Source organism: Ceratotherium simum, chromosome 26, assembly GCF_057802395.1.
Source record: "Ceratotherium simum simum isolate JZ-2026a chromosome 26, ASM5780239v1, whole genome shotgun sequence".
NCBI lineage: Eukaryota > Metazoa > Chordata > Mammalia > Perissodactyla > Rhinocerotidae > Ceratotherium > Ceratotherium simum.
Genome location: NC_141925.1, coordinates 15,557,668 through 15,569,688, shown reverse-complemented (window position 1 = coordinate 15,569,688; position 12,021 = coordinate 15,557,668). Strand labels below are relative to the sequence as shown.

Here is a 12,021-nt window from a genome sequence, read left to right as displayed (position 1 = left end):
TCCTCTTAACACTTTTCATCTCTGCCCTATGCCCCCTGGATACCATTTCTCAGCCAGGGCTGATCAATTTCTTCAGGGGAGTAGGAGGCGTCAATGGCTAATAATGCCTACAGTTCTTTTGCTTATTGACCTTACAATAAATCAATTAATACCTGCTTGCTTAAGAAAGTGGCCTAGAGGTTTAGCAGGCTAGCACAAACTGGAAGTTTGAATGAGTCAGTTTATGAAACTGGTGGTCAGTAACCTCAACAGGAAGTCAGTGTTACGAGCTGATGGACTGGGAACTTTGAGATTTGGCTGAATGAGGAGAGGGAAGTGTTGGGTGCACAGCCCAAGGATGGATGGATGGGTGGATGGGTGGATGGATGGATGGGTGGATGGGTGGATAGATGGATGGGTGGATGGATGGGTGGATGGGTGGGTGGATGGGTGGATGGATGGGTGGATGGGTGGATGGATGGGTGGATGGGTGGATAGATGGATGGGTGGATGGATGGGTGGGTGGATGGGTGGATGGATGGGTGGGTGGATGGGTGGATGGGTGGATGGATGGGTGGATGGGTGGATAGATGGATGGGTGGATGGGTGGATAGATGGATGGGTGGATGGATGGGTGGATGGATGGATGGGTGGATGGGTGGATAGATGGATGGATGGGTGGATGGGTGGATAGATGGATGGGTGGATGGATGGATGGGTGGATGGATGGATGGGTGGATGGATGGGTGGATGGGTGGATGCATGGGTGGATGGATGGGTTGATGGACAGCTAGATGAATGGCAAGCTGGAAGGCTAGGTAGATGGCTAGATGGATGGATAAATGAATGAATGGATAGATAAATGGGTGGACGGATGGATGAACAAATAACATGATATCTGCTCTAATATCATGAGTGGCAACTTCTGAGAAACTTGAGAAACTCACTTCCTCCCTGGTGGTCAATGGCTAAGAAACCAAACTTAAAGTGGAACAGCATGGAAATCTCACCTCTTCACCAGCCAGGGCCACCATGTTGAGCCAATAGTAACAAAGAATTCCAATGATTGATATTTTCAGAAAGATGTTTCTAAATAACAGAAGAGAAAACAACTCTCATTACCTTCCACAGCAGTCATTAGTGCTATTCACCAATGCTTCCTTTTGGGCACTTGGTAGGAATGCAATTCCTTCCCCCTAGTGGTTTCAGTGGGCTGGTTCTGCCATCTGGTTGGTTCCAGAAAATGAGTTGTGAGCCGAAGTAATGTGTGTTATTTTCTGTCACTTCTAGGCTGGAGCATTTAAATGCCAGTGAGACCCTCCAGAACTTACTGTCTTCCCTCTGGAACAGCCATCAGCAATATTCAAGAAGGTTAATGCTCTCTCAGCCTGGATCCTTGCGTGACTAACATGAGTAAAATTCCCTGCCAATCGACAATGGACATGCAGCATGAGCAAGAAATAAACCTTTGTGTTCCAAGCCACTGAGATTTGCGGGAGGGGGATGTTTGTTACTGCAGCATAACCTAATTTATTCTGACTGATACACCCTCTTTTGTGCATCTCCAAACTATCTGATTTCACTTCTTATTGTAATAGCAGTAAACATACATACTATTCATTGGGTGCTACCACAGACAGTACATTGTGCTGAACACTTTACTGAATCATCTCTCTTAATCTTTACAACTTTATCATGAGGTAGACAGTATCTTATGCCTGTCTTACTGATGAGGAAACTGAAGCTCAGAGAGATGAAATCACTTGTCCAAGGTCACACAGCTTGTTAGGGGCATGACAAAGATTCAAACCAAAGACCATCTGATTTAACAGCCTGAGCTCTTGAACCCAGTCACTTTGCCTAGATTGCCACCTGCTGGTTTTAAATAGGGCTTCAGCATCGGTGTGCTGAGAAGCCTGTGCCACTAGACCAGTGGTTCTCAAGGTGTGTGGTCCCCAGACCAGCAGCAACAGCATCATCTGTAAACTTGTTAGAAAGGCAAATTTTCAGGCCCCAGCCTAGATCTACTGAATCAGACATTCTGGGGGTGGAGCCCAGCAACCCCTCTGGGTAATTCCGGTGCCTGAAGGTTGAGAACCATTGTGCTGGACTCCATTGCGAAGGAAGGGAATCTGATCTGCCTTTTTCAGTGCCAGATCCCCAACTCTGCCCAGTGCCCTAGGCTGGGGTAGACCCTCAATATCTCCTGGGTTAATGCTTTAGTAAACTGTGATATTCTGAGTTATAAGAAATATATATTTGGTCTTCGTCCCCGTTTCTGGCGCAGGGCTCCTAAAACCTCTGTAAATTTCCTAAGTGGGGAGATGGATCACGGTGTCTTTTGTTATGATAATGAGTGATGCTTGGACCACACCTAAGGATGGGGGCTGGTTGCCAGGAGAACCAACCATGTGATTAGAGGGTTGGAACTTTCAGCCCCACCCCCGACCTCCCTCTTTATAGCCACATCCCACATTTTGCTCACTTTTAATGGAATGCTAATTTTATATGCATTCTCCATACCCCAATTTAGATGAGGCACCCAGTTGAGCATAGTTTTTATCTAAATGTGCCACATCCCTGGTGAGAAATATGCTGCCTGCAGTGTAATTATGCATTCAGAAGGGAGGGGAGAGGGGCTGGAGGTTGAATTGATGGCCAACGGCCATTGAGTTAATCAATCTTGCCTGTGTAATGAAGCCTCCATAAAAACCCAAAAGGACGGGGTTGGGAGAGCTTCTGGATTGGTGAACATATGGAGGTGCTGGGAGATGGCGGGCCTGCAGAGGGCATGGAAGCTCCATGCTGGGTCCCCATATCTTATCCTAAGCATCTCTTCCATCTGGCTGTTCTAGAGTTATATCCTTTTATAATAAACCAGCAATCTACTAAGTAAAATGTTTCTCTGCGTTCTGTGAGCTGTTCTAGCAAATTAATCAAACCTGGAAAGAGGGTCATTTGGAATCTGCGATCTATAGCTGGTTGGTCAGAATTACAGGTAACAACCTGAATTTTCAATCCGCATCTGAAGTGGGGGTGGGGGGACAGTCTCCTAGAACTGAACTCCTAACCTGTGGAATCTCCAGGTAGATAGTGTCAGAATTGAGTTGCACGGTAGGACAGCCAGCTTGTGTTGGAGAATTGTTTGGTGGGGTGGGGAAACCTCCACACATTGGAATTGGTGTCAGAACTTCATACACCTTGACTGCAGTGTAGCTCCAGGTTTAGCTTGAAAACACACTCTTCTCAGCCAAGAAAAGCTTATCGTAGATCAGAAAGATTGTGTATTTCTGAGCTTTACCATTTTCTCTTAATGTAGAGAGGATTTCGAATGTTTTGTGAAGCATTACAAACGGCTAGTGTATATGAAAAGACAATTAACCTCTCTAGTGATCAGAAAAATGCAAATTAAATAAAGCGATTGGATCAAAATGGCACACTGAGCATACGTGCCCACCGCTCCTCCATCCAAATTCTGTTGAAATGATAGCAACGCTAGATGCTAAAAGATCCATAGTGCAACGGAAAACAAGAAAAATCATCACGAACAGATCAGAAACATAGAGGAATTTATGCACAGAAATAAAGGATGGAAAGATAAAAAGATGAAAGGGGTTGATGGAGAAATATGACTGGAGAAAACCCCAGCTTAAAACAAATTTGGCGGAGGATGGCCTCAGAGGCAGAGGTAGCTCAGGGGATGCCTGGGGCTTAGAGATGGCCAATACGAAGGATCTGGAAAGGGCAGCTGGCGGATAATTTGCCCTCACTGGGCGTTACAGAATCTCAGAGCAACCCCTGTAGACTCTGCAAGAGGATAGTAGCAATACAGAGTCTTTGGCCCAGCCAAACTCATGTTCAAGTAGAAAGGCAAAATAAAGACATGTTTGCACATGGAAGTACTTAGGAAGTTGACTATCCCCAGACTACCTAAATTAATGTCTTATCTTCTCTTACAATATAAAAAGGGGAGGTTGTAAGTAGGATGCCTTAAACCAACACTGGTGAGCAAAGAAGCTAGTGCAATTTACTGTTGATGCATATGTTACAAAAAATAAACCTCTTAATGCCACTGAATTGAACACTTAAAAATGATTAAAATGGCATAATGCATATATATATATATATATTTAATACAATAAGAAAAAGTCCCAGTTGTTTCCAACCATGGCAAGGAGGCATCCAGCAGGGTAGGTGAGTAGAAGTGAAGGCTTAGTAAGTTTTTTTTTCTTTGGGAGAATAATACACATACAGATTAACTCTAAAACACTGATCTAGGGGCCGGTCCGGTGGCGCAAGTGGTTGGGTGCGCGCGCTCTGCTGCGGCGGCCCGGGGTTCGCTGGTTCGGATCCCGGGCGCGCACCGACGCACTGCTTTGGCGAGCCATGCTGTGGCGGCATCTCATATAAAGTGGAGGAGGATGGGCACGGATGTTAGCCCAGGGCCGTCTTCCTCGGCAAAAAAAGAGGAGGATTGGCGGATGTTAGCACAGGGCTGATCTCCTCACAAAAAAATAAATAAATAAATAAAACACTGATCTAGAAAAGGAGTCAGCAAACTTTTTCAGTAAAGGGCCAGATAGTAAATTTTTCAGCATTGAGGGCCATACAGTCTGTGTCACAACTACTTGACTCTGCAGTTGTAGCAGGAAGGCAGCCATAGCCAATATGTCAACAAATAGACATGGCTGTGTCCCAATAAAACTTTATTTATAAAAACAGGAGGCAGGCTGGGCCTGCAGGCTGTAGTCTGTCAACTCCTGATCTAAAACATATACATACGTGTGTGTGTGTGTGTGTGTGTTTAAATATGCTTGTTATAAATTTAAGGGTAACAAAAATGTGTAAGATCTGCATAAAGAAACTATAAACAAAGATGTAAGCATACATATGCTCTCTGTACGAAGAACATCCCAGGAAGAAGGAAGGGCCAGTGCAAAGGCCCAGAGGTAAGTATGCAGTCTGGCATGTTTGTGAACAGTCAGAAGGCCAGCGAGGCTGGGGGAGGGGCAGTGGGGAAGGGGGAGGGGGTAGAAAATGAGGCTGGAGAGCTGGCCAGGAGTCAGATCTTGGAGGCCATGGTAAAGCCAGGGCTCGGGGATTGAGCCATAAAGAAATTCAATCTGCGTTGTTCAACCCTACTACTCTAAATACCACCATAACAGGGAACTGGTCAGGAAACCAGCCGAGAAAAAGCAATAGGGACCCAGTTTGGGTAATTTTATGCTTTGTTTATCAAAACCTTGGGGTCACCTCTGGCACATATAGTGCCTTTGTGGGAATCACAGCCAATGAATTGCCAAAAGCACTTTCTCCACCTCCTTTTGGGTGGCTGAATTACAAAAATGTACCTCCTCCCCCTGGCTGATGCAGAGGGGATCAGGGCTCACAGTGTGACCAGTGGGAACACTGGATGATTTCAGTCCCTACACAACAACTCAGCCAGAAACCTTTGTGCAGTGCACAACCTGCACATCTGTACATCTGATAACCGAGAAGAACTGTTAATCCTCAGGCTGGTAGCAACTGGGAAAGACAAGCCATTACTTCGAGCAAAAGGCAGATGTACTCAACAACTGTATTTTCTCAGGGCTCTGAGATTCAGCATTGTGGGCCATACAGTCTGCGGATTGTATGGCTATTAACCCACACCACACAAACGCACTGTACTCTTGAAATTTTCTCTGGCAAACAGAACTTTGATACTTGAGTGTAACCCTTTCGAGCTCCCAGCCCCTTTCCCTCCGTGGAAATGGAGGCTGGTGTTGGAAGGGACACACCCACCGGATCAGGAGGATGTAGACCTCGTGCCTGGGCACCTCGTAGTGCTCCACCAGCCGGAATGCAGAGTAGAAGCGCGGGACAGCCAGGTTGATGCAGGACACCACCAAAGGCAGCAGCAGCACCGCCCCGGCGTTCCTGTGGCTCTTCAGGAACTGCAGGGGACAGAGGGAGAGGATTGAGAGGCCAGCTGTGCACTGGACCCCCCACTGCCTCACTCAGAAGACACCCCACCCCCCCGCCCCATGATGGAAAGACCCCAGAAGGAGCTCCTCTGGGGTTAACCATTAAGCTACCATTTATTGAGCACTTACCCTGTGCCAAGCATTACCCACATGATTGCATGAATCCCCACTGCAGCACAGCAGGGGGGTCCTCACAGACTTCACTAATGGGCAAAGTGAGGCTCAGAGAGGTGAAGATGCTTGCCCAGCGTCACCCAGCCAGGAAGTGGCAGATCTGAACCCAGGTCTATCTGACCCAGGGGCCTGAACTCAGACAGCCATTCTCTGACTGCCTGCCTTACCAAGAGGTCTGGGAAATGAGAATGTGCTCCCTGGCTGTCGGAGCAAAACCTTGAGTCTGCTGAAGCCACAGCACAGGGTATCGAGCACCGGGGCACTTCCCCTCCCCTCTCCCGCCTTGTTCATTTTCACCAGGCACCGCCTGTCGTTGGTGCTGAATTAGGGGCAAGGGGAGCCTCCGCTATAGCCGTGCCGCATCTTAGCATGAGGGCCCCTTCCCGAGAGGCGCCCCGTCCCTCATGTGGACGCCACCCTGGCGTTCGGCCTGGAGTGGAGCCTGGGCTGCCCCTCTGCCAGGCGTCCTTGGGGCAAGGGATTCCAGTGGATTTATCTGATGTCTCACAATAGAGCGTAACCTGGGTTCAAATGCTGCCCCCTTCCCCATGCTTAGAAGCTGCAAGGTCTGAGGCCAGATGCACAGCTTCTCTGAGCCTCCTTCCCGTCTGTATAACAGGCAGATTATCACATAATCCATAGAGACACTGCAAGAATTAAATGAGACCAAATAAGGCAAGGTCTGGCCGCTAAATGACACAGCTGGGGCACCATTCACATGAAACTGTAGCTGCCAATGAATGTGACCCCTGGAGTTGTGCAAAGGGTGGATCCTGCCGGGTACAGGGCAGATGTCCCAACAATGGGCTTGATTCTACCCCCTCTCCTCCTCAGCCGCCCTCCTCACTTGAGGTAGGCGTGGAGAAAACCTTCTGGGTGAAGAAGAAACCCAGAAGTCTTCTTTATACCTACAGCTGCCCTGTCATAGCTTCCACCCTAGGTAGGCAATGCCAGGCCCCCGAGGACTGTGACTCAATTTCCCCCTTTCAGGCACACCTTAATATTGTTAAGGGAAAATCCTTAGGTTTGTATAATCCCACACCCTTCTTCTTGCTGGCTTCTACTCCACTTATTCCTCTGTTTGGTTGAGCACCTACCATGTGCCAGGCTTTGGGCCAGGTGCCCTGTCCAGTTTTTTGAAGAAAAAGACGAATAAACAAGGATTTTCAATGCTGTGTGTGACAAGCGCCCAGGGAAAGCCCGCAGAGTCAAGAGCACCCATCTCAGCCTAATGAAGGTGGTGGTGGTGAGAGAAGGCTTCCTGGGGAAGTGTCACCCGTGCTGAGGTCTAGAGGAGGAGGAATAGGAGTTTGCCAGATGAAAGAAAGTGGGGAGTAGAGAATGAACTGCATGTTTCCCACCTAAAGATGAGGAAAAGCATGGTATGTTCAGGAAATTATGGACACATCATTCAGTGTTGCTGGTGTGGGATATGGGTGGTTGTGGGGTATTGAAGCTAAAGATGTGTGGGCAGGGGTCAGATCATAAAAGATCTATCAATCATGCCACGGAGGGTAGATTTTATATTGGGGGCAATGGGAAGCCATTAAAGAAAGTGACACAATCAGACCAACCTGCACCCCAATTCTAGAGGTCAGCAAACTGGCTACAATGAGCCCTATTTTCCAGAGGAGAAAGATGAAATTACAGAAAAACTGTACTTTGCCCAGACAACCTTGTTAAATTAAACTCAGAGTTATATCATTAAAACTAAAAGAGGGAACATTCTTTCATCACCCACAGTGCCAGGCACTGGGTAGACACTCCACATAATTTTTCTCTGGTCCTAACCACATACCTACAAAGCCAAGTATAATCATTCCTGTTTTACAGGTGAGGAATCCGGGGCTTGGAAAAATTAAATCACCTGCCACAGTCCATCAGGTCACAATACTTATTGAGTGTCTACTCAGTGCCAAGGGCTGTGGGAGGCATTAGGAATATGATCATAAAGGAAGAAACCAGAACTTGATCCCAGGTCTGCGGCCGAAGTTCCCACCTCAGCACACACATCACAGGGGGATGCTGTTAAGATGCAGATTCTGAGTCCGCGGATGGAGGGACCCGAGATTCTGCATTTTTCACAAACTTCCAGCTGATGCCGACGCTGCTGGTCACAGACGCTGGTCTGAGTAGGTGGCTCTGCTCCACTCCCCCATCCAGCGTCCTGTCCCTTCACCTGGACCCTAGTGCTCCCGGCTCTGGTTACCTGCAAGTTGTTGTCAGCCAGGTAATAAACGGCTACACAGCAGGCGACGGCCACTCCGGTAGAGACGACCCAGGCTGCCAGGTAGGCGGATGAGCGGAGCAGCCACTGATGGAGCGTTAACTTGATGCTCTCCTGACGGATTTCTGAGAGGTTCTCCTATTGACACAAGGAAGTCAGGTTCACTCACAGACCCTCTCCACTGTTAGCAAAGCCCCCTCAGACAAATAATCGCTGTTCCCAGAGACACAAACCCACCCCAGATCCACAGGCGAGAGAGAGGGGAAAGTTCATGATGAACGTGGATCGTGGGAGACCCGTGGGAAAAATCTCAAATGGGCCAAGAACCCCATCACTGCCTCAAACGCCTTTTCCATCTCAGAGGAACAGACAGGACCAACAGATGGGGGCCGTGCTCTTGAGGAAAGTGCACTGAGGTCACAGAGCTTTCTTGAAGAACAAGGCTGGGTATCGACGCCAAGGAAGAAGCTAATCTCCGCAACCCTCTTGTCAAAGCCCCTTTGCTGATCAATTCTGCCTGCTCTCCCCTTGCACTCAGTTTTTTCTATAGACCAACCTCGGCACTACTGACATTTGGGGCCGGACAGTTCTGTGTTGTGGGGCCGTCCTGTGCATTTCAGGATGTTTAGCCATATCTCTGGCCTCTACCCACTAGATGCCAGTAGTGCCCACTCTCCAATTTGGTAACAACCAACAAAGTCTCTAGACATTGTCATATGTGCCCTGAGGGGCAAAAGTGTCCCAAGTTGAAAACCACTGGATAAAACTTCAAACCTGGAACCGTGAGGTCAAAAAGTATTTACATTTAACCTTCTGACATAAATTGCTAAACTACCCTCCAGTAAGCTTGTACCCATTACAAAGCCACCGCATCATGTGAAAACATCCATTTCCCTACATCAGCACCAGCACTGGGCATGACGAATACTTTCAGGGTTTTTTTTGCCAATCTTATGGGCCATAAAAAACAATTCATATTACTGTAAGACAAGTTACAGACACAGTGAAGGAGGGAAGGAGACTGGCCGTGGGAAGGTGCTGTGGAAAGCAAGCTTGCCTTACCCTTATCTCAGTGCTAAGATTCTTCTGTCTCAGCTTTACAGCCTTTTCATGAGTGACGGTGAAGTCCCAGCAAAAGATAAGTTTAGCGATCCCTCTGGAGTAGATGTGCGGGTTAATGAAATTGTTCCGGAAATACCTGGCCATGCTAGGGAACGCAGAAACCAAAATACCCAAGGGTGATTAGGACAGACATTGGGAGTGCAGAGATTAAAACAAAGGAACGTTCTAGCACTAACGGTGAAAGGTAACACGGCAGAGTTAGCCCCAAGTTCTTCTAGAACGGTGCAACAGCAAAAGCATAATGGTTGAGAGCACTGTCTTCAGGATCTGACAGGCCTGGCTTACAATCTTGGATTCGCCAGCTGGGGCATCGTGGTCATTTTAACTGTTCTGAGCCTCAGTTTCCACGTCTGTATAATGGGGATAATAATAGTACCCACCTCCCAGAGTTATTGTGAGAGTTGGATTAGCTTACTACGGCTGCTGTTACAAATTGCCCCAAATTTAGTGGCTTAAAAACAACATAAACTTATTATCTTACTGGAGGTCAGGAATCAGAAAATGGGTCTAAACTCAAGGTGTCGGCCGAGCTGTGTTCCTTCTGGAGGCTCTAGGGGAGAATCTGTTTCCCCGCCTTGTCCAGGGTCTAGAGGCTGCCTGCATTCCTTGGCTTGTGGTCCCTTCCACCTTCAAACCAGCAGAGTAGCATCTTCCACTCTCCCTCTGACTTTAACTCCCTGCCTCCCTCTTATAAGGACCCTTGTGATGACACTGACCTATTTTAAGATCCTTAATCACATCTGCAAAGTCCCTTTCGCCAGGTAAAGTAACAGTCACAGGTTCTGGGGATTAGGACACGGACATCTTTGGGAGGAGGGGGGTATTATTCGACCTACCACAAGAGTCTGTGAAGCGCTCAGAGCAGTTAGCACTCCAGAAAGGCAGCTGTGATTGTCATGGAGACATCAGCAGGATGCGGTGACATCAGACCCAGAAGTACTTAGCACTGAGCATGTGCTGGTGCTGGTGGCGAGGTGTTATGGGCTGAACCGTATCCCCCAAAAATTCACGTTGAGGTTTTAACCCCAAGAACCTCAGAAAGTGACTGTATTTGGAAACAGGGTCTTTACGGAAGTAACGAAGTTACAATGAGGTCATTAAAGTGGGCCCTAATCCAATACAACTGTGTCCTTAGAAGAAGAGGAAATTAGGACTCAGACATGCACAGAGGGAAGACTATGTGAGACACAGGCAGAAGGCAGTTGTCTACAAGCCAGCGAGGCCTCAGAAGAAACCAGCCCTGCTGACACCCTGATCTTGGACTTCCAGCCTCCAGAACTTGAGAAGATAAATTGCTGTTGTTTACGCCCCCCCGGTGTGTGGTACTTTGTTACAGGAGACCTAGTCCAGTACTACGGAGATTGAACATCTGTTCCCCTTTGACAACTATCAGTCAACAGTTGTTCATCCACGCCCTTCTATCCACATAACGACTCGAGTCACGGCATCCTTATTTTCAGACTGACCAATTTCTTTAAAAGCACACGAAAACCTCTCTTCCTCTGTCCAAACATATTTCATGTTATAGGACAAGGAACGATCAGACAGCAATACAAAGTCGCAATTGCAGAGAAACTGTAACTTTAATCTCCCGAATTCTGCCTGAGTCTAAAAAGAGCTCGGAATCAGGAAATGCAGACACTCCGTACCTGAACAGCAAACTGAAGAAGCAGACGATGAGACACGCCCCAATGGTGAAGATGTAGGCCAGCTGCATGTTGTAGGACGCCCCGCTGGGCCCGTGCCGGATGGTGGAATTGGTGTAGAAGCCGTAGTACATCACCGTGTCCCTAAAGTAACCCTGAAAGGGACAAGAGGCCCTAGGTCAGGGGTGTCTCCTGAGAAAATGAAGCATGACCACGGTCAGAAGAGTCGACCTCTTCTGTCTGTAAGAAGTGTGGACCAGTCAGTTTAGACATTTAGTTTGCCAGGGAAGGGGCACCCAAGGCCACTGAGAATCGGGACATTTTATCACTAGGCTCTCAGAATTGGAAAAGAATCCCAGACCAATATAACTTTACAGTGGGGGACCCAGCTGTCACCACCTGGACCCAGTGACCAAGCAAAGCAAGACCAAAAGCAGGTGAGCCAGCCACTATGTGCCTCTGTCACCTATTAAGCACTCTGGTCAAACATGTTTAATATGAAACAAATTAAGCCTTTAGGTCTAAATTTTAATTTACAGGAAATAAGTGGCCAGAGGAACAAATCAGACAGATCACGAGGGACCAATCAGACCCCTGCAGAAAGCAGGACACTGGTATCTACATGACAACTGACCTGGTTTCTGTAACAAGCCACTGTCAAGAAAAAAGGGGGCAGGGACTAGGGAGATTGTTCTAGATTGATAGAGACCTCAGAGAAAAAACAACTGAGGGGCCGGCCCTGTGGCATAGCGGTTAAGTGCACATGCTCTGCTGCTGGCAGCCCGGGGTTTGGATCCCAGGCGCGCACCAACGCACCACTTGTCAGGCCATGCTGAGGCGGTATCCCACATAAAGTGGAGGAAGATGGGCATGCATGTTAGCCCAGGGCCAGTCTTCCTCAGCAAAA

The 12,021-nt window shown here is 47.9% G+C and overlaps 1 protein-coding gene across 3 annotated transcripts in view; it reads right to left on the bottom strand.

Moving 5' to 3' along the window:
• The window catches only part of TMC5 (transmembrane channel like 5), a 71,837-nt gene that overhangs the window by 18,709 nt on the left and 41,107 nt on the right, over nt 1–12,021 (bottom strand). For all 3 annotated transcript variants that reach the window (XM_087417052.1, XM_087417051.1, XM_014796322.2), the window contains exons 8-12: nt 11,118–11,269; nt 9,409–9,553; nt 8,329–8,484; nt 5,764–5,915; nt 990–1,068 (exon numbers count right to left, since the gene is read on the bottom strand). In XM_087417052.1, the coding sequence (XP_087273178.1) occupies nt 990–1,068; nt 5,764–5,915; nt 8,329–8,484; nt 9,409–9,553; nt 11,118–11,269 (684 nt within the window). The remainder of the gene's footprint in view (nt 1–989; nt 1,069–5,763; nt 5,916–8,328; nt 8,485–9,408; nt 9,554–11,117; nt 11,270–12,021) is intronic.